A 23,666-nucleotide genomic window follows, 5' to 3' on the forward strand; every position below is an offset into this window, starting at 1 on the left:
CATCAAATTGGAATAAAAAATTCTTATCATGATGAGTTTAACACAATATTACAGGGAAAAAAGAATATGGAAAGGAATAGAAGCTAAGAAACAAAACTCAAAAGATTAGTCATAATATGAGAATGCTGAGAGAAATAGTTTTATTACAAGATTAGTTTTGCAAAAAAAGTTGCAATACAAGAAAAATATTTCAAGCCCGAATTTAGTCAGAATTGTACTACTGCAAAATTATTATTTTTTAGAAATGAATTGTAATATTACGAGAAAGGTTATGTTTAAATCTCATTATACATGTATAATGACAATAAAATCATTCAATTCAATATTATGAGAACTAAAATCACAGAAATTATGAGATTAAAAATTGTAATGGCGGGTTTAAAGTGGTTCTCTCTGATAACAGTTGTATTTAAAAAAAAACACAACGTGATTAATACAATCATAGAAATTACAGGATTAAAAATGTAATATAGGTTTTTAAAAAAGTGTTTCTCTACAATCTATTGCTTAACTTTACAACAATAAAACTGAGATCACAAGTAAAAAATGATATGCATTTATTCCCGTAATACGATTTATTATGCAAAGTCACATAGCATTACAACTTTAATCCCATAATATTACAAAATGTTCCTTGCTATGTTTCTATTTCATAATAATCTGACTTAATTTCATTTTGTTCCTTTTTTTGTCTGCCCCTAATATTCAGTGGTAGTTCTCTTGACGAAAAGGAGAACATGTGAAAAGTTGGCAAAGCGACTTCCTATCTGTTCAGTCCCAGCGTTCTCTGGAAGGTGCTGCCATCCCCCCTCATGGCTTGCTGAAAAAATTGTAAAGGATAAAATCATGTTTAAGAAAGAGCGAACAGGAGTGAGTGAGAGCTAGAGAGAGAAAGAGAACAAACAAGATGAAGATGACAGATGAGATGAGAAAATTAAGCAGATTACCTTGACTGGCAGAACGTTAAGCATTCAAAATGTAATTACAGCACATGAACTATATCTGCTAGCAGAGCGATTATTCACTCCCGACTAGCGGTGCCTTGTGCTCATCGGAAATTAGAATATTAACAAACCCCAGTAATATTCAACATTTCTAGAACTCCGATTGTTTTTTATGAATTCTCGAAAAAAAGGTTAGCAAAATAACAATAACAAAGAACAAAATGTAGCATTGAAAATTGAAGTGCCACTACCACATAGGACTGGTTCTTTAACTATTTGTTCCTGAACGCGAAAGCGCACCTCGCTGAAAGGGGGCTGCTCTTCAAGGTGTGGACGGTGCAGGACTTGGACTAAAACTCCCATTAAACTGTTTTTTGGGATTTATATCAAGCGGAGAGGAACTATTTTCACTATTAGTACAGTATTTAAAGTATTTACAATATGCTAATAATTTAATTGAATGTTTTTAATGTACACATACGTTGAGATACAAGCTTAATGCGTTCCGGGACTGAGCTCATATGTCAATTTATTCGTATCTCAAATCAACATTTCCCATAGGAATTAGCTAAATACAAATTAATTTGTTCCCATCCTCTGAAAAAAACACCAAAAACAGGATATTACAATGGAAAAACATATTTTTATTTGTTGTAATTCACCATCTATTAACAGAGTAACAAATAACTAGTGGTTATGTTGTTGAATAATAAAATGAGGCATTTTTCAATGGAACGGGGAGTTCGCGGATGGGGAGAGAGGGAGAGAGAGAGAGAGAGAGAGAGAGACTTGACGGATGCGCTTGTAACGTAACGTTAACTTTAAATTTAACTTAATTGAACTTACGCACGCACGCGTACGGATACGTACACACATATATACACGTATATATATGTGTATATATATGTACGTACGTGTGTGTGTGAGTCAGTGTGTGTGTGTGTGTATGTATATGCATATATATATATATATATGTAAATATATACATATAAATATATATACACATATATACACACATATATATATATATATACAGTGGTACCTCGTCATACGACCGCTCGTAATACAATATTCTCGTCTTACGACGGAAATTTCGATCGAATAATTCGCCCGTCATGCGATCAAAATTTCGTGATGCGACCAAGCCAGGTGGCCATGGCACTGTCTTTTTTGCATATCTTTCGTGTATAACAATACTACGAGCACCGAATGAGTTCTTCAGACGAGTTGCGACCAGGAAACGCACAACGCGCATGTGCGGGAAAAAGAGGGCTTTCTGGGTAATGAAGTATACTCGTGCACACAACGCCGATAGGCAATGGCACTCTTTCTCAGAATAAAACTTCATTACCCACAATCAATACGTGGGTAAGCTTAGCTGTTGCATTTCCTGTTATTCTTATCTAATACGAGGAGTTTTATATTACTTCTCGTTCGCTGCTCATAACATCCAGCGGCACCGGCCCGCAATTCCCTCCTCGCAATATTTCTGGTCGCAACTCTCTCTCATAGGCGCTGTTCAAAGCGGTTGCGACCAGAGCCATTACAACGAGGGAGTTACGAGTCGGTGCCCCCGATGTCCCCACGAGCAGCGGAGCGATCGCTAAAATGTACTACAAGACTATTTCTCCGCAAGTGGTCGTGGGTTATCCTATTGTGAGGACATTTGTGTGAATCATTTTCGGAATATTTTGAAGGGAATACGTAGTGCAACAGCAAACAGCCCATGGATAGCGAACGTGAGGGTGGAGGCGTGGCATACCGCCAACCCGGAAAACAAAAGGTAAAAAAAGATTACAACAAAATTAGAATTCAGTTTTGTGTAAAGTTACATTAAACGTATGTTTGAGTGTCTGTATATATTAATCCAAGTTAATTTAAATTTGTTTGTTCCGTTTACGAGTGCGTTGTCGTGGGAAAAAAAAGAACCCCCCCCCCACATCTGTCTCCCGTCGGCGAAATCTGCCCAATTTTAGTTAGATTAAACACATTTTATTACTATTAAACCACTAGTTATGTGTTACTTTGTCAATAGATGGCGAATTAGAAGAAATAAAACATTTTTTCCAATCCAATATCCTGTTTTTGGTGTTTTTTCAAAGGGCTGGAACGAATTAGTTTGTTTTCCATTCATTTCAATGGGAAACGTCCGCTCGAGTTACGAGAATCTCGTCATACGATCTCAGTCTCGGAACGGATTGAGCTCGTATCTCGAGGTACCACTGTATATATGTATATGTATATGTATATATGTATATATATATATGTATGTATGTATGTATATATATATATATATATATATATATATATATATATATATATATATATATATATATATATATATATATATGTACATGCATGCATATGGAAGGTCTTAACACTCAGCCATTTTCTGTTAAAGAGCCTGACAGCTGATACATATACACACACATATATACATATATACATATATACATATATACATATATACATATATACATATATACATATATACATATATACATATATATATATATATATGTATATCAGCTGTCAGGCTCTTTAACAAAAAATGGCTGAGTGTTAAGACCTTCCATATGCATGCATGTACATCTGTGTATGTCTATATATATATATATATATATATATATATATATATATATATATATATATATATATTTATATATATATATATATACACAGACGCTCCCCTACTTACGAACATTCAACTTACGAACAACGGTACATACGAACATGTCTGCAAATTGCGTTTAAGTCCAAAAATGTTCGCAAGTCCAATTTTGTATTTCGCGAGTAGTACTTCTTTCCGCCGCTAATACCGACGCCTGGCGCTGTGAGAGCTCAGCTCACCCAGCATCTACCTTCTTCTTCGTTGCAATGCGGAAGTGCGTGAATGTATCTCCAGTGTGCAAAGAACCTTTTTCATTTGTATCATTAAATATCTCATGCATCCAATATTGAATATGGTTGGTAAAAAGCTAAAGGCTTCTATTGAGGGAGTTGCAAGGAAAAGGCAAGCCATTTCATTTGAAACGAGTGGCAATAATAACGAAGCTTGATGCGCGTGAGAGTGGTGAGCGTTGCACATTCAGTACCATTTATAAACAGAAAGATCGAGCAGCAGGACCCAAATATTGAACGTTGCACAAAGTTTGCAAATCAATTGAATGATGCCATACAGTGCTACTGCATCATTTATGATGAAAAAAAGAAGAAAACTGTGCAATCGTCATTAGGTCGCTTCTTTTGGCCAGTTTCTAATACATAAATCTATCTCTCTCTCTACAGTACTGTACATATTCTCTCCATTTTATTAAATGTTTTTTTTTCAGTACAAACCAATGTGTGTTACTTATACAAGCCTTAAACATACAAATGCACTTATATAAACCTTCAATATACTTATATAGGCCTTAAACATAAATTATAATACAAAATATAGCACTAAATCAACTTACAAACAAATTCAACTTATGAACAATCGCTCGGAACCAATTGCGTTCGTAAGTTGAGGAGTGTCTGTATATATATATATATATATATATATATATATATATATATATATATATATATATATGTATAAAGTAAAACATGTTTTATTTCTTCTAATTCGCCATATATTGACAAAGTAATAAATAACCAGTGTTTTAATAGTAATAAAATATGTTTAATAGGAGTAAAATTAGACACATTTCGCGGAGGGTAGAGACAGCGACATACACGGAGGTGGGGGGAGGGGTGTTCGGTGGGACTTTATCCACAATGCACTCGTAAACGAACAAACAAATTTAAATTAACTTGGATAACTATATACAGACACTCAACGTTTACTGTCACTTCAAACAAAACTGAATTCTAATTTTGTTTCAATCTTCTTTACCTTACGTAGTTCTACGGGTTGACACCACCCGGTGGCTCCGCCGAAGTCTTCAAAACGAACGCATCAAGAGTTGTTTGGAACTTGCCTCCCCTTCAAAATGTTTCAAAAATGACGTGTAATCCAAGCTTTAGAATTAGCGCGCCACATCACTTGTAGGTTCTCTTTCTTGATGTTGTGTGTCTTGAAAGCACGCGGGTTCTCCGCATTGTACACCAGTAGCGGCTTAATTTTACAGTCACCGCTCGCATTAGCACACAACGCTAGCGTTAAGCAGCCCTTCATAGGTTTGTGCCCTGGTAATGCCTTCTCCTCTGCCACGATGAATGTCCGCCTGGTCATCTTTTTCCAAAAAAGACAAGTTTCGTCGCAGTTGAAAACTTACTGGGGGATGTAACTTTCCTGGGTGATAATCAAGGCAAATGTCTTGATAAATTCCACCGCGGCTTTCGAATTGGAACTCGCCGCTTCCCCGTGTCGGATTACCGAGTGAACTCCAGATCTTTTTTTTAATTTTTCGAACCAGCCATGACTCGCTTTAAAGGGTTCTGAATTTGTTGAAAGCTCTCCTTTCGTTGTTATCAAATCCATGTAAATTCCGCTGGCTTTTTCACATATGGTTGACTCGGTCACGCTATCTCCTGCTAATTGTTTTTCTTTTATCCACAATAAAAAAAGGTTCTCGATCTCGTCGTGAATGTCACTGCGCCGGTGGGAAATGATAGTTAGTCCTTTGGAAGGTCTCTTCTCCTTAATTCCGTCTTTCTGCTTAAGGATGGTGGATATAGTTGACATATTTCTCTCGTATTGCCGAGCGAGCTCGGTAACACGTACCCCACTCTCATATTTTTCAATTATTTCGCGTTTCATGTCCATTGTCAACGGTCGCCTTTTCTTTGCAAAACTCTGCCGATCCATAGTATTGTTTACCTGGTATGTAAATGTAGACCAATGTGGGGGAAAAAGCGGGCGGATGGGGAAATGCAAAGTCCGCCCAGTGCTCGTAGATATATTTTATACACGAAAAAGATGCAAAAAGACAGTGCCATGGCCACCTGCTTGGTCGCATCACAAAATTTTGATCGTATCTCGGGCTAATTATTCGATCGAAATTTTCGTCGTAAGACCAGAATGTCGTATGACGAGGTACCACTGTATATGTATGTGTGTATGTGTGTATGTGTGTATGTGTGTATGTGTGTATGTGTGTATGTGTATGTATATGTATATATATATATATATATACACACATACACATACACACACACATATATATATATATATATGTGTGTATGTGTGTATGTGTGTATGTGTGTATGTGTGTATGTGTGTATGTGTGTGTGTGTGTGTGTGTATGTGTGTATGTGCGCACGAAAGTTTCAGTAGCTTTATAGACACGTAATAATGTGTGGTTTGACCTTGTTGATGTCCTTGTGTTTGTCCTTGCTGACAATCTCCTCAATGATCTCGCCCTCTCCACGCACCAGCCTTGTGTGCCCCGTTTGAGGATCCAGCACCCTGCGGATGACACTCTGCCGCGCATCGTACTCCTCCTTGGTTAGAGGCCTCCGGGTGGCCAAACGCGCCTTCTGCTCCTCTGTCATCACTGCAAACACATGTCCATACTCAAAAGACACTTTTCTTTAATACAGCATTTTTAAACTTTTGTTCTTTCCATGTTTTTCCATTTGTCGTAATTATTTTTGACAAAAATATCCCTAAATTGTCCTAAAATTAATAGAGTGACCCGTAAGTGGCACAAAATTAAATAAATAAAATGACCAAAATAAACACAAAAAGACATGCAAATAGTCATTTGCATGTCATTTTTTTGGTTTATTTTGGTCTTTTTATTTATTTATTTTGTGCCACTTACGGGTCACTCTGTTAATTGAAGCCGTGAATTGAGCCGAAAGGAAATACAATTATTTCCTCTTAGCTTTAGGGCACTTCTTGGTCGCTTCCATTTAATTGGAAATCAGTGGGAAATTACCTGAAAATGCCCCCAAATCAACAAGGAGTGACATAAATGCCCTAAAGTCAACTGAGGATGGTCTGTCTGTAGTTACCCATGCACATTTCAGAATGTATAATCAAATAGCTTTCAAGTGACAGCCATAATTAAAAAAAATTGATTGGAAAAATACGTTATAATTTGGTTTCAAATTTGGTAAAATCCTTTGCAAGATAAGATGACAATCACTTTGAATCAAATCAATGATTTGGATAGGCTTTAATCAGCCTTTACCTATTTCATATTAAACGCTAATCTTGCTTTCAAATGACATGTTATGTATTGATTTAAAAATGTTTGTTGTAAATTTTAATATAGCTTGTGTATTTTATTTCAGAGTTACCATTTATGAATAGGTGGTTTATTAGAATATACACATTGTTGGTTTGAATTCCGGATGGCTTCAAGGAAATTTTAGTCCACCATTTGACATCTCAGAAGGGGGAAGCAGTGCATCATCAACACAGTGTATAATGGGGATGGGGCACTGCTAACCTCGACTCTGGATGTTGTGAATCGGTGGCCCGAATACTTTGAAGTGAGGTCTTCAAAGTATTCGGCCCACCGATTCCACCGACACACTTTTCCATGAGAAAGGAGAGCCGGGGGACACTGAGGCAGACTCTTATCTCTGGGGTTGAAGTCACTGAGGTGGTTAAAAAGCTCCTCAGTGGCAAGGCTCCGGGAGTTGATGAGAACCGCCCGGAGTTTCTGAATGCTCTGTATGTGTTGGGGCTGCCTTGGTTGACACACCTTGCGTGGACATCGGGGAAAGTGCCCCTGGATTGGCAGATTGGGGTGGTGGTTCCCCTTTTTAAAAAGGTGTACCGGAGGGTGTGTTTCAATTATTGGCAAATCGCACTCCTCTGCCGCTGTTGGGGTTATTCTGGGATGTTATTATATGTGCATTAATCATTAATAATGTATAGGAGATTTATTCCAACTTGGGACAGAGCAAGCTCGATCGAGGTCACTCTACATGGCAGCTGGCTTCGAGGACATTTAATTGTTTTCAGGACTATTGACCGGACAGGTCACCATGTTCCAGGCCGAGGACTGTTGATCCGAGTTCGCAATGAAGATCTGATAAGGACTCTTGCTTTGACTTGGATTCCGGCAGATGGGCGATAATCGAATCAACTTCCGAAGATACTCGCATATTGTTTAAAAATACTGTCGCTCGGTTTACCTTATATGAAATTATTATGCTTGTGCAAATTCTTACGCAGTTGTTTTTGGTTTCCGATCTGGTCGGGTCACCTTGTATGCTTACTTGTGAAAATTCTTACGCAGGTGTTTTTGGTTTCCGACCTGATATGCAATTGTTGTGGCAGTTGTTTTTTTACCTTAATGGTGTTATCCGGTTAGCTTATGCAATTGTTTGAATCAGATTACCTTAAGTGTTTTGATTATGTACGACTAAATGGACAGATGATGCCGTTTCTTCAGAATGTCACAGTGGCGAGGACGAGCCAGGACGATTCTCACTTGCAAGTTTCAACGCTGGAATATGTCAACAATGTCTCTCTGTTTTCATTAAAGTATACCTATTAATAAACCTATCATGCCTTCTCGTTAAATTCCTCATGTATTGCCGAGCTTAGCATTAGCTCCTGCTCTTTCAGCTCCGTTGAGAGTTCGTTTTGGTGCACTGCGACAATTTCACCCACCGGAGACTGCGGTTCAGTTTGAGGCCCAACTGCAAGTCTGTCGAAGGCACTTGGCCACAGCCTCATCCAAGCATAAGATCAAGCACACAACGACGAACGGCCGTCAAAAGGAGAATGTTGAAACATGGAGAGTTGTTGTGACAGCTAATGAGAGACAAGTAGAGTGTAGTGAAATTGTCATGTTTTCGTATCTTGAGGCACTCATTTGCATTTCAAAAGGTTTCGTAACCTGAGAATTTCATACCTAGAGGCATTTGTAAGTAGAGGTAAGACTGTACTTGGCTGCCCAAGCATTCGGGCAGTTGTTAATGTCGAGCCCTGTACCAGCAACAGGCTGACGGCAAATGAACAAATATCCTTTCGCTCTCACTTCAAATGGATTGGAAGTCTAGTGCCAAAATTAGTTGAGAAATAAGAAAGTTATGAATTAATTTGAATGTCAGTTACCTGGGCCCAGTTCGCCACCGTCGTCGTCGTTGCCATGCCAAATCTCCAGTGAGGAAGAAGGTATGGCCGGGAAGTTGCTGACTGGCTGGGCCAACTCCATCAGCCGCTTCTGGATGTCCTGCTCTTTGCGCTTCTGATCTTCCTTCATCTTTTTCAGTTTCTTCTTCTTGCTCAGCTTGGCCTTTTTCTCCTTTTTGGATTTCTTGGCTGACTTCTTTTTCATTTTTTCATCACTTGGCGACGAAGAGGACGATGAAGAGGGGGTTCGTTTTTGCTTCTTGCTCTGTGTTTTTACACCTAAGGACACACGTTTTTTTATCATGTTTAATATCATACATTTCTATGGCGTATTGGGAGCAAAATGATCGATGGATGATTGGTAGATGGATAAAGATATAATATAGTCATATAAGTACTTACAAAATTAATTGGTTCCAGAACTTTTTTCGTAACTTGAAAATTTCGTAAGTAGGTGTACTTTAAATGTAGATTCTCTAATTCGTTCCACGATCCTCACGCTACTACCAACTAAACCCTTTATAATTGGTCAGTGTCTCAATTTTCTCACTGGAAATGTTTACCTAGTGGTTTGATTTACTGCAGTCGAAAAGCTCAATGGTACTGAAAACACACTTACTGAATCTGACCCAATGTCGTCACAAAATCCCATGCTCCAAAAAAATCTGTTTTGAGTAACCGACCTAGCATTCCTGTTGTTGGGATGTGGGTGGGAAAACAGGGGTAAAAGAGGAAGGTCGGAAATCCTCGGGGATTGAACCTCCTAACCACCCTTCTTTCACCGTTCACTGTTCAGTGAAAACATAAAAATCTAAAAAACAATTGGGAAGTATTAGTCGCAACACAAGTTTTTTATCTATTGTAGTGACTTAGATAATGATCAGGCCACGTGTTATGTCAAATATGGGGAGTGCAGAATTAAGAGGCAAATAAGTATTTTGACGACATCGTCCTCTTAATGCATGTTGTCTTACTCAAAGCTGTACAGGCTCGAAAGCCAACTTCCAACACAACATATCAGGTGCATCTCTGTAATGAGAAGGGGTGTGGTCTAATGACATCAACATTCATATCAGGTGTGCAACTATTAGGCAACTTCCTTTCTTTCGGCAAAATGGGTCAGAAGAGGAATGGTATGTTTGCCATCCGACATCCATCACTCCTAAGCCGTTCGCAACCCGGCTTCTCCCGGCTGCTCTTTTGTGTTCGATTCATGTCTTGAGTCCATCTTCCAAGTTTTCATACTCTCATCCTGTTGTCATTCATGTCAGGACTTTCTTCTACAGTGGTACCTTGAGATACAAGCTTAATGCGTTCCGGAACTGAGCTCGTATGTCGATTTACTCGTATCTCAAATCAACATTTCCCATAGAAATGAACTAAATACACATGAATTCGTTCCCACCCACTGAAAAAAATCAAAACAGGATATTAGAATGGAAAAACATTTATTTTTATTGGTTGTAATTCACCATCTACTAACAGAGTAACAACTAACTAGTAGCTATGATGTTTAATAATAAAACGAGGCATTATTTCATACAACGGGGAGTTCGTGGCTGGGGCGAGAGAGAGAGCGAGAGCCACTTGACGGATGCGCTCGTATTGTAACAAACTTTAAATTTGACTTAAATGAACTTTGATTCCTATACACACTTGAAAAAAGTTTTACTGTTACGTTACACTAAATTTAAACCTTCTTGTACAATAACGAAGGCAAAGAGGTTAATATATGCCACCGCGGCTTTCAGGGCGAACTTCTCCATACGTGTTGAGGAGCCAGCTCAGTCATGCGAACACTACTCATATTTTTCGATTAGTTCGTGCTTAATATCGATTGTCATCATACGCCTTTTTCTTCGCACTACCCTTCATTGCACTGGCTTGCTTTGGATCCATTGTGTTTCCCTTAATTCTGCACTGACTAATGTAAAAAAAAACACGGAAAAAATGCAACACTCCGCCCAGAAGAAAAAAATCTATATAATAATAATTTTAAGGTGTACAGTAATCCCTCGATTATCGCGTCTTCACTAATCACGAATTCGCTACTTTGCGATTTTTCTCCCGTAATTAATTATTTTAAAAAAAGTTCACAACCGGAAGACAGATAAAATTGGCGGCAGAAAATGGCGGAAGTCAGGGTACCGCCTCCTCTTCTGCGCTGAAATGATTGGTTCTAAACATCAACCATACCACAGAAGAAAGCAAAGTATGAATTCTGCTGCTAACATACGGTCCGGTCTTTCCTGTTCCCTGCGTGTAGCGTTTAGCATCACGTATGGAGACTGAATTCCAGCCTTCTTTGTTTGGATTTTACAATTATACACCACCACGAAAAATGGCTCCCAAGCGTCCAGGACCACCCAAGGCTTCATTTGATGCGAAGAAAAAAGCACCTTGCCTTCCGATGAAAAACTAAAAGGCACAATGACATCACAATCACAGAAGCAGTTGCGTTTTTCCTTTCCAAACACATGCTACCTATTAGCCCTGTGGAAAATGACCACCGCACCGCATTATACAGGTCTACAGTAGAGGCTGGGGTTACATTATGCACCCACTAGATGGTGATTCGCTCAAGGGAATGTCAACAAAACAGTCAGATAGGTCAGTCAAACTTTATTAATAGATTACAAATCAGCTTTCTGACAACTCCATTCATTCCCAAAATGAATAAACAACGGTTTTATTATTTTCTCTGAGGTTAAGTATTAGTATTTTCGTGACACGGTTTATCTTTTCACAACAGCAAGGTATAACATGTAAGTGCAACATTTATATAACATAGTGGAAGGGAACTTTTCCTCCATTAAGTAAACACGTAAAAAACTTTCTGATGCTGTTACGGTAAAGAAAAAGTTAGTGCAATCACAATATATTCACACTCGTAATAGTGCAAATCAATAACAATAACATTAATAATTCAAATAATAACTCAGTCTTGTTCTCACGGGTGAACCGTGCGTGATCCCACATACACAATGAGGAACTATAACATTCAGCTGTTTACGTTCATATTCACAATATGACCAACCTTGTTCAACTGTAAACACAAAAGAAACACGTAAAGCTCACTTCATCAGTTCATTCCTCATCTATGAATCCCTCGAATTCTTCGTCTTCAGTGTCTGAATTGAACAGCTGGGTGAATGCGGCACCTATCGCCCAGGCTCTGTCTCATCAAAGTCGTCATTAATCAAGTCCGTGTCACTTTGGTTGTCTGGCAGCTGAGTGACAATTCCTGCCTTCCTGAGAGCTCGAACCACAGTTGAAACTGATATATCAGCCAAGGCATTTACGATCCACTAGCAGATAGTGGCATGTGTTGTCTGGCGCTGTCTTCCAAGGGGGATAATGGACTCGGCGGCTGCTTGCCGTAGTTGAGAGACCTGTTCCGGCTGAATATTGATCCATATGTAATATAATACCGGAATGACAGCGAACACCGAATTAGTGTGCTTGCTTTCATACCGGGTGGATTACCAAAAGAACTATATATCCCAGTATGCACCGCGCACGGAGGAAAATTGAGTCTCTGGCTGCTTACCATAGTTGTGAAACCTGTTATGGATCAATATTGATTCATATATAATATATAGTTCGCAGTCTAGCGTTGAATGCTCTGTTGGCGCCAATCTAGTAGCTAGTCTGCTCGCCGCCATACCGGGTGGATTGACAAAAGAACAACATATATCCCAGTACGCAACGCGCATGGGGGAAAATGGAGTGGCCGGCTGCTTACCGCAGTTGCGAGACCTGTTGCGGATCAATATTGATCCATATATAAGGCGCACCGGATTATAAGGTGCATAGTCAGCTTTTGATTTTTTTTTAAAGGCTTTTAGGCTTATAGTGCGGGAAATACGGTGCTTTTATAGAAATAAAATTACTTATTTTTTCTCAAGAAACAATAACAAGGGGGACATCATTGTGAAGTAGGGCGAAATTTATTGGATATTTTCAACTTTTTTTAAAATAAAAAAATAAAAAGTGTGGCGTGCAAGATTATTGGGCCCCTTACTTTCAGTGCAGCAAACTCACTTGCAAAGTTCAGTGACGATCTCTGAATAATCCAATGTTGACTGATGATGGTAAGTAGAATCCACCTGTGTGTAATCATGTCTCCGTATAAAAAAATTTCTTTGGTGAAAAAGCAACACAGCTCACCACGCTGAACACACCATACCCACAGTCAAACATGGTGGTGGCAGCCTCATGGGTGGGCCTGCTTTTCTTCAGCAGGGACACAGAAGATGGTTAAAATTGATGGTAAGTTGAATGGAGTACAGGACCATTCTGGAAGAACCCTGTTGGAGTCTGCAAAAGACCTGAGACTGGGGCGGAGATTTATCTTCCAACATACAATGCTCCAAAATAAAGCCAAATCTACAATGGAATGGTTCACAAACATATCCTGCTGTTAGAATGGCCAAGTCAAAGTCCAGACCTGAATCCAACCGAATCGGTGGGCAGAGCTGAAGACTAATCACACGAAGACACGAACAATCTCCATACAACCTCAACAAACCTTGAGCTTTGTTGCAAGGAAGAATTGGCAAGAATTTCAGTCTCTCGATGTGCAAAACTGGTAGACATACCCCACGCGAATTGCAGCTGTAATTGCAGCAAAAGGTGGCGCTACAAAGTATTAATGCAAGGGGGCTGCATAATATTGATCACCCCACTTTTTAGGTTTTTATTTGTTTAAAACGTTTAAAATATGCAATAAATTTCCTTCCACTTCACATTTTGTGTCCCACTTTTATATTCTTGAAAACAAAATTCCACTTACATCTTTTTTTTAAGCCTGAAAGGTTTAAAAGCTCAAGGGAGCCGAATGCTTTCACAAGGCACTGTATTGTAACATTTATTCCACCAGGTACAAGCACTTGAAAACAGCTTCTCAGTTGCAATGAGATGAGATCTAAGGGATTAATTAGGTTTTGCGCCAATTGTGTCCAAATCACCCAACGAACACTTTTTTTAAAATTAATTACAGACACTCAGGGTACAGTACATGGTTACTAATACTAAGCCGAAGAAAGCCCAAAGTTGCGACAAGATGTAAGAAAACGTGTTGACGCTTACGATGCTAAAGCTAATGCTAACAAATAATAAGCTAACGCTACAAGTCACATTCAGAGAGTGGTGACTGAGTTAACATCTTAAACCTTTAAAGCAACCTTGCCTGTTCTTTTTTGCCTTAAAAAATCTTACCATTATTACAAAACAAAGCCTGGAGCTCCCCGTTGCCACCTGGGCGTTTCTTCCTTTAGTCAGTCAGTCGGCAGGTGCCATTACCCACAAGGGTGCCAGTTTAGTATGTGGGTGGAAGACTGCCAGGGAATGATCCTAATATATCAACATTTTAATCGTGCCCGTGTCCTCTTTCTCACCGAAACAGCCTTTTACCGCATTTTAGTAGTGCCGTCTGGCCTCGTGACCGGACGATTCGCCAAAAGACGTTTGGGCGACGGACGTTTGGCTGACGGACAGTTCGCCGAACGGACGTTTCGCCGAAACGCTCGCCCCGCCCCCGGATCGTGTGTGTACATGTTTTTCAACTTCGACCCACGGGCCATATACGGCCCGTTACAGATAACATTCATTTAGGAATAACAAGCGCATGTACTGCCCCCCGCTGGACATATTTCTAAATACAAGTATGTACTACAATGTGCTGCCATTTTTTTATATTTTTTTATTTTATTCTTGCGTTTAAAGTAGTAGCCATTTGGGGAGATCACGCAGAACAGTACACGACAGAAGAAATAGAGAAAATAAAGTAGTAGTAACAGTAAGTACTACTGTAATGAAATTGAAAATCCAGAAATCCTACTACAGAAAATTTACACCAGCATAGAAAACGTTGAGATTAATCTTTGAATTAAGGTTCTCAACAGCAAATCATTTTGAATATATATTTCCTAAAACAATGGGAAATTATTTAAAATTAAACTAGAAGTAAAAGTGTGTTCCCTGGCATTTTCAGGTAATGTTCTCTAGAATTTCACATAAGTCTTCTAGTGTTGTTTTTTCTCAGTGTCACAGACATCAATCCCCAGTTTTGATAAATTACATTGCGTGTCCAAATGGCTATTACTTTTAACGCAAGGATAAAATAAAAAATATAAAAAAATTGGCAGCACATTGAAGTGTAGTACGTACTTGTATTAAGAAATATGTCCAGCGGGGGGCAGTATATGGCCTTGTTATTCCTAAACGAATGTTATCTGTAACGGGCCATAAATGGCCCGCGGGCCGAGGTTGAAAAACATGTACAGACGCTCCCCTACTTACGAACGAGTTAGGTTCCGAGCGATTGTTCATAAGTTGAATTTGTTTGTAAGTTGATTCAGTGCTATATTTTGTATTATAATTTATGTTTAAGGCCTATATAAGTATATTGAAGGTTTATATAAGTGCATTTGTATGTTTAAGGCTTGTATAAGTAACACGCATCGGTTTGTACTGAAAAAAACATTTAATAAAATTGAGAGAATATGTACAGTACTGTATAGAGAGAGAGAGATTTATGTATTAGAAACTGGCTGAAAGAAGCGATCTAACGACGATTGCACAGTTTTCTTCTTTTTTTCCACATAAATGATGCGGTAGCACTGTATGGCATCATTCAATTGATTTGCAAACTTTGTGCAACGTTCAATATTTGGGTCCTGCTGCTCGATCTTTCTGTTTATAAATGGTACTGACGGTCGAACGATTCAAGTTGTATGACCGTGCAACGCTCACCAGTCTCACACGCATCAAGCTTCGTTATTATTGCCACTCATTTCAAATGAAATGGCTTGCCTCTTCCTTGCAACTCCCTCACTAGAAGCATTTCGCTTTTCACCAACCATATGGAATAATGGCTGCACGAGATATTTCATGATAAAAATGAAAAAGGTTCTTTGCACACTGGAGATACGTCACGCAACTTACGCACTGCAACGAACTGGGCAGAGGAAGGTGGATGCTGGGTGAGCTGAGCGCTCACAGCGCCAGGCGTCAGTATTAGCGGCGGAAAGAAGCACTACGCACAATACAAAATCGAACTTACGGACATTTTTCAACATAAACGCAATTTGCAGACATGTTCGTATGTACCGTTGTTCGTAAGTCGTATGTTCGTAAGTAGGGGAGCGTCTGTACACACACGATCCGGGGGCGGGGCGAGCGTTTCGGGAAAGCGTCCGTTCGGCGAACTGTCCGTCGGCCAAACGTCTTTCGGCGAATCGTCCGAGTATCGTTTGGCCTCCAATTGGCTATGAGGGAGCTGCGTCTCCATGATAATACCCGGGGGCCTTCGACCCTTGTTTGTCACAAAGTTTGTTGTCTATAATCCTTATAAAAGAGTGATTTATGGGTGTGTGGAGTATGGAATGTATTCTTATGCTTTTTATTAGTCAATTGGTTTATTTAGTGTAGTCCAGGGATGGCCAAACCGGTCCTCGAGGGCCGCTGTGGTTGCAGGTTTTTGTTCCAACCAATCCAGCACAGACACTTTGACCAATGAGATTTCTGCAGAAAACAAGAAGCACCTGACTGCAATCCACTGATTGCACTTGTAGGACACCCGATTGGTGAAAAGGTGTCATCTTGATGGGTTGGAATGAAAACCCGCACCCACTGCGGCCCTTTGTGGAATAGTTTGGACACCCCTGGTGTAGTCACTAGAACAGAATTTTGCATAGCCTGGTGGAAATTTCCATTATGACACCTATTAGTTAGGGGCGCGTCATCTACCATGACACGCCCATTTCTTTGTTCTGGCTACTCTGACTCCCTCCTTCAGCTGAAGCTAGATAAAACTCATCACGTCTGACTCTGTGTGATTCCTCTAATTCAAAGTTATTGAATGTATATGGATTAGATCCCACAGGGGTTGTGCGTGCGCGAGAGTGTAAGCGTGCGAGAGAGTGAGTGCGCGTCATTTTACGTTAGGGTTTTACAAAAAAATAACACCCAAACATTGCTTAAATGGGTAAAATTCGTCAGCCTTTCTTTTGAAATTGAACGTCAGTTTTCCTGACTTTTTCTTAAAAGGCATACTCCTGATTCTGTACATTTTATACATTGCTTTTTTGCATAATTTACATACGTTTGCACCGTCACTTTTCACCAATTATGCCCAAAAAGAGTTGTTCTCATTTTATATCAAGTTGGGAAAGGCTTAAACAATTGAAGCGCACCAAGATGGCAGCACAATCTTCTGCATTCCAAAGTGATGGTGAGGCTTCCGCCTCTGCATCCATATCATGGTTACATAGCCCCGATCATGCTCTGATGCCTATTGCTGAGTGTGTGTAGCAGGGGCAATTTCAGCTGTTTCTCATCTAACCCATTTTTCAAAAGAGATTTTTTTTTAAATAGCGCAACAATTGTCTTATGGTTCTAAACAAGCAGGTGGGACCTGCTTGTATATTATAAACGTGCAGGTCTGTGGCCCAATTGGCTTCGTGTATGCTGATCAAGGTGTTTTGATCGTATTGTTGCTCAGGTTGCGTAGCTTGTCACATGTATGTGTGACTTCTGGATGTGACCCGGTGTTTGCTTTCTAAACAGTTGTTCTTAGCAGGGGACCAGTATCATGAAACTGCTTGACCACAAGTAATGGGTACGGTCTAATTGCAAGTTAACCGGAGGAGAACATATTTTAAAGTTCCTTCTAAACTGGAACACCCCCATTGATGATCTGGTTAACTCCCACTTTTGCCTGCTCGGAAAGGATTACAAACGGAGTCAGCCATTAGAAGTTGTCACTCTTACAATAAATCCACGCGGTTGTAAGAACCGACCCTTAGTCTAGGTTTGTCTTGCATGTCATTGTCTTCTAAAAGCCCTGCAGAAAAGAAAACGGGCACGCGGCGTTGTGGGTACGAGGTCGAAATAGAACAAACGTTCTAACAGACTTTTTTTGTGAAATTCTCTAAGTGTGCCAAATGCAACCCTAGAAACTTAATCCCGGGGCCAGTTAAAAGAAGCGGCTCCCTTATCAAAGTGTTCACGAGCACTATGGCCGAGTTTGACGACGTATGACTTGGGCATTTTAGGGAAATAATCAAGAGTTGTTAAAGGCAACCGTCGTTGAAATGATATTTCACCGAACGTATCATAATTTTAAATTGTGTGATTACGTGCGTGGAAATTTTCTTAGATGCCAAAGACTTGCCTCCTACGCCCTCGACCAACCAACCACCAGGTCCTCTTCGATACACACTCACACTTCCACCTCAATGAAAAATGTCTTTGCATGTTATTTTTTTAAATTGCTTAATAGTTGTTTTAAATTGAGTCATTTTTTTCTTTCTATATACCACTCACTTCGATTTTTGTGTGCCTTTTTCTTGGATTTGTTCCGAGTTGAAGATGACGACGAACCCGAGGGCGACCTCCTTCGTTTCTTTCTCTCGTTGTCATTTTTCTTCTCTTTTTTTGTCCTTGTCGGGGATCTGCTTCGGTCCATGAAAATCAGAAAACCGCTTTGTTTTCCCAAGCTACACAATTAAGTATTTTATCCTCATTAAAAAAAGGAATACATTCTTGCAGAGCACAACTCGGTGTCAGCTATCCGCCATTTTGAAAGTTGAAAGTTGTAAGAGGTGTTCACAAGAAAATCGTAATTCCCGTACCCCAGTAGAAAACGCGACTTGATCGGGCGTTTACTTGGATTTTTTTTTTTTCAGATTTACGAGACCACATGGAAATAATATAAATTAAACTATCAAATGTCCAGTTTACGGTTTTTATGGAACAAATTTATGTTTAGTGCTTGCTTTAAAATCTATACGTAATTCGCATTGCCGAGAATACGACATGACTTGAAGGCAACATTTGTTAAACGACAAGTCCAATTTACGTCTTTTATATTTTTAAGGCACAAACCTTATTTTTAGTGCTTGTTTTCACCTCGACGAGTGTTAGTCATTCCCAAAATTATGTTACCACGAAAATTACTACCATAGTTAGGAGCTAAAACTGGGAGAATTAGGTCCAATTATGATGATGTAGTGATGAATTAAATTTTGGTTTTGAATCATCTAATAATTTTATTTTCTGAATTTCATTTGATATGAGCGTAACTATGTAATTCATTTATTTCCCGAATATTAAGAAATTAAATTCCTATTAATTCATCTTCCATACCTCTATAATGATTTTTGTTGTGTTGTTTGGTTGATTTGTGTCATCTGTTAAGGGAAAAAAACGGTACTTAAGCCCAACCTTTGTTGGCCTTAGGTTTATTTATTTTATTTATTTTAGTTTTTAGTTTTTGTTGTTGTTCTTTTTTTAAATCAATGTTTGTACTGAAGAATACTAAATTTGCATATTTGTCATTCCATAAGGATTTTCCGTAAATCATACAGATTTGTGAGGAAAAATAAACATTACGGCCAAATTGCTAAAATCATACATATTCACATTTTTTTTGCCAATGTTTTTTTTTCATCACTGTTGCATTAGTTTGCCAGAATTACATAACTTCGCTTTGCTTTTCCACAAACTCGCTTCTGTACGTACAATCATGGTAATGTTGCGATATACTTAGACCGAAAGTGGGGGATTTACCAAACTAAAGAAAGCTCTTTTATACTTTATAAGAGTTTCCTTTCGTTTCATAAATCTTCCACTTTCGGTCCTGGACTGGATGTTGCGATATACTACTTGGACCGTGCAAGTATATCGCAACATTCTAGTGAACAGGAGGTAATATAGAAGCATGCAGCCTCCCAAAAAGAGAACAAAACCCTCTAAATGACACGGAAGATTTCTGTTTGAGTGGATTACCCAATTCAGTAGTGTGAAAAAACCTGCAAAGGATAGTCAGTATGCTCATTGTAAGGTTTGTGATCGGGATATAAAAGTTGCAGCATCAGGGGTTTACGATGTGAAAGAACGTTATGGAAGTCATCCTTCCGCTCTCTTCCTCACACACAGCTGCCAACTACTCCGTAATTTCAGGAGTTTGCCCGGAAATGCAACGCAAAGTCCGGGATTTTGGACAACCTCCCGAAACTCTGGAAATCCCCAAAAATTGTCGCTTAATTTTTTTTGTTTAAGCAACCATTTCAGAAAAGTACCAAATTTCCTATTTAAATGCCTCGAAATTCACACCATTGCTACGGCTTCCGCCATCTTGATTCAACTGCACTCTAAACTGGAAGAATTCGGAACCAAGAGTGCATTGTGAATCATCCGAGCTACAAGTTCTGACGAATGATTCGTCTTGTGCGACTTCAGCGCATATCGATTTTGCATGAATCGCATTCACTCTGGATAAACTCCGGAAATGGGACAAGGGTACTCCTGAAATGGAGTCGACGGAGGTTGGCAGCTCTGCCCACAGCAATGCGGATTGTGAGCGTGTATTCAGCCAAGTCTGGAAAATTTAAACAGAGTTGAGGAAATCATTGACTCCAGAGACTCTTACTACCTTGCTCCATGCAAAATGAACATGGAGGGATGTTGCTTTTTTAAGCCAGATGAAAAACATATGAACTTGGCAAGGCAGGCAGTTTTGGAGTAAAATGCTAATCATGCATAATTGTTATTTTCGAACATTATTATGCACATTCTATTATTTCGTGATTAAATTATTGATGTAAAAGTGTATTTTGTGTGTCACACATTAATCAATGTTCTTTCTTGTTGGTGCTGATTCACATAAGGATACTGAAATCCATATAAGGATTTTAGTAGCCAGTCATACAGATGTAATAGTCTTAGGTTGACAGGTATGAATATGTATTTTATCCAACTAAAATGTTGAAATGATTGAGACTAGTAAATATTATTGTGTTGATTCGTGCATCATTAAGAGACTATACATTTTGAGATATGAAAATGGGAATATAGTGATACAATGTGTTTTTGCAAGCACATTAAACCCTAATAATTAAAATGGGAAGTTCTTGTGTTTTCAATATGGGCAAAGGAAAATGGTGTGCACCTAATTTTTTTAAAAATGCGATGTTGGAGGAAGAGAGCTCTTTCTTCCTTGATTCATCTTTGATTAATTTTGGGTAGTGAGAATGTTGTTTATCTGAATGCAGGCTGGAGATGATGAGCAGTCACTTTGAAGCTTTTATTTAGAGAAAATTCCAGGCTCACGTGATTTACAGACAAGTGGCTGTGTCAATGACAAACTGCACACAGGCTACAGATTTAGAATTACACCGTTTCATGTCAGAAGGGCATTACCAAAACTGTTTGTGCATAGAATGGCATTTTCCACTTCATAAAGTAAGCTTTGGTTATGAACAGGCAAAAAGCGATCATGACAACCTTCTAAGAAATTCAAGTACATATATGGCCACAGAACAGAGCTCTACTGAGTTCATGCAGTCATGACTAAAAAAGGAAATAAGACACATTTCAATATCAGACAGACTTCAGGGATATCACATATTAATGAACATATTCATGTGATAGGTTCACCATGAAACCGGACATTCTGACTAACAAACTCTCCCACCTCGGACTATCCTCCTCCATCTGCTGTTGGATAAAGAACTTCCTAACCAACCGACCACAAACTGCTAGACTTGGTTCCCACCTTTCTTCCTCCATTACACTGAGCACTGGCTCCCCTCAAGGCTGTGTATTGAGTCCTCTTCTGTACTCCCTGTACACTTATGACTATACACCAACCCACCAGTCCAACTACATCATCAAATTTGCTGATGACACCACTGTGGTCGGACTCATCTCAGAAGGGGATGAGGCGGCCTATAGAGACGAGGTCAACAAACTGTCTTCGTGGTGCTTGATGAACAACCTCACACTGAACAACACAAAAACTAAAGAAATAATCCTGGACTTCCGCAAACAGAGCACAGATTTGGCCCCACTCCTCATAAATGGAGTTCGTGTAGACAGGGTCCAGTCCTTTAAATTCCTGGGGGTCCACGTCACGGACAAGCTCTCCTGGTCCACAAACACCACGGCAGTAGTGAAGAAGGCCCAGAAACGACTCCATTTCCTGAGGGTACTCAGGAGGAACAACTTGGACACGAAGCTTCTGGTAACCTTCTATAAAGTCACTGTGGAGAGCATCCTGGCATACGGCATCACAGTGTGGTACGCTGGAAGCACGGCAGCAGACAAAAAGGCCATGCAGAGTGATCAACACTGCCCAGAGGATCGTCGGCTGCTCTCTGCCCTCACTGGAAGATATTGCCAGCCCTCGTTACCTCAGCAGAGCCGGGAACATTGTTGGGGACCCGGACCACCCTGGTCACGATCTGTTCCAGCTGCTTCCCTCTGGCAGGCGCTACCGGTCTCACAAGGCACGGACAAAGAGGCTTAAGGACAGCTTCTTTCCCACAGCCATCAGGACTCTAAATTGCAGTAGCACGACACACAATCCCCTCTGTGTAACAACTTCGGGGTGAGGAAAGATGAAGGACGTTGGGCGGCGATCTGCCTCCTGCTGGCTGACTAGGTAAGTAGGCAGACAGTGGGAGGTAAGTGATCCATTTTATTCTTTGTTGGCATCGGTGAGGCAAACCTTTCGCAGTCGCCGGGAGTTGGTTGCGCTCGGGAGGTGATGCGATGTATCCATCACGGCAGAATGCCAGCAAGTCTGAAACTATCACTTGGTTGGGCTCTTGCCTGAGAAAAGTGCACTTTGTGCAGAAGCACCTTCAATTTCGTCATACGCAGCTGGGTATGATGACAATTAGGCTTTTGTCTAGTCAATGATGATGACAAGCCTAAGTCTGATTTTATTTATTTTTTATTTTTTATCACCACTGTCTTCATCTGACCCTTGAGGATGAGATACAGGCTGCTGTCTCTTTCTCTGCATACTTTTGTCAATTTTACCTGCTTCTGGTGTTTCCTCAACGGGTAAATGGTCACAGGACATCAGTAGATTCCTGTGGAGAACTCTGGAATGTCCTTTACCTTTTTCTGGCCTGACTTCATAAATTGGTAGATCAGATCCCATTCACCTCACCAGTGTGTGAACTGTATCTTCCCAGAAGTCACAGAGTTTTCCAGGTCCTCTTTTTGGTGTCAGGGTTTTTATCAGGATGGGCTGGTTGTAGCACTGAGCTCCTCACTTTTGTGTCAGTGATTTTTACCCTTTAGTCTTTCCGTGCAATCTCGGTTGCAATGGTGTACGCCTCCTCCATACCCCGTCTCCATTTCTCCACATAGTCCTGCTGACCATTTGTATCTGACTTGTTGCACAGTCCAAAGAGCCTCGGCAATCTCCCAAAAAGCAGGTAAAATGGTGAATAGCCTGTCACATATCAACGGGTACGTGGTATGCATGCACAAGCTTGTTCAAAGACTCCTTCCAATTCGATTTCTGTGTCTCAGTCAGTGTTCTGAGCATCTGTAGCAATGCCCTGTTTATTCGTTCCACCTGACCATTCTCCATCGGGCTATAAGGTGTTGTCCTGGATCCAGCCATGCCACTGAGTCTCTTCAACTGTGCGAACAACTGATTTTCGAATCCTCTTCCCTGATCATGGTGGATGCGTGAGGAAACCCAAACTTCAAGGCAAAGTAATTGAAAATGAGATTTGCAGCAGCCTTTCCTGACTTGGAGGTGGTGGCATATGCTTGGACAAAACGTGTAAAGTGATCGACAAAGACGAGGATATATTCATATCCGCCTTTGCATCGATCAAGATGAAGAAAGTCAATACATACCAGCTCAAAGGACTGTGTTGTCATAA

At 39.9% G+C, this 23,666-nt stretch overlaps 1 protein-coding gene across 1 annotated transcript; it reads right to left on the reverse strand.

The window, feature by feature from the left end:
- Positions 1-123: 123 nt before the first annotated feature.
- On the reverse strand, positions 124-18,588 carry arl6ip4 (ADP-ribosylation factor-like 6 interacting protein 4). Its single transcript, XM_077587189.1, has 4 exons — positions 18,301-18,588; positions 8,953-9,249; positions 6,240-6,427; positions 124-820 (listed from the first exon to the last, which is right to left on the reverse strand). Exons 1-4 carry the CDS (start codon positions 18,440-18,442, stop codon positions 764-766), a joined length of 684 nt encoding a protein of 227 aa, XP_077443315.1. The 5' UTR covers positions 18,443-18,588; the 3' UTR covers positions 124-763.
- Positions 18,589-23,666: the final 5,078 nt, after the last annotated feature.

Source organism: Stigmatopora argus, chromosome 19 (assembly GCF_051989625.1).
Source record: "Stigmatopora argus isolate UIUO_Sarg chromosome 19, RoL_Sarg_1.0, whole genome shotgun sequence".
Lineage (NCBI taxonomy): Eukaryota > Metazoa > Chordata > Actinopteri > Syngnathiformes > Syngnathidae > Stigmatopora > Stigmatopora argus.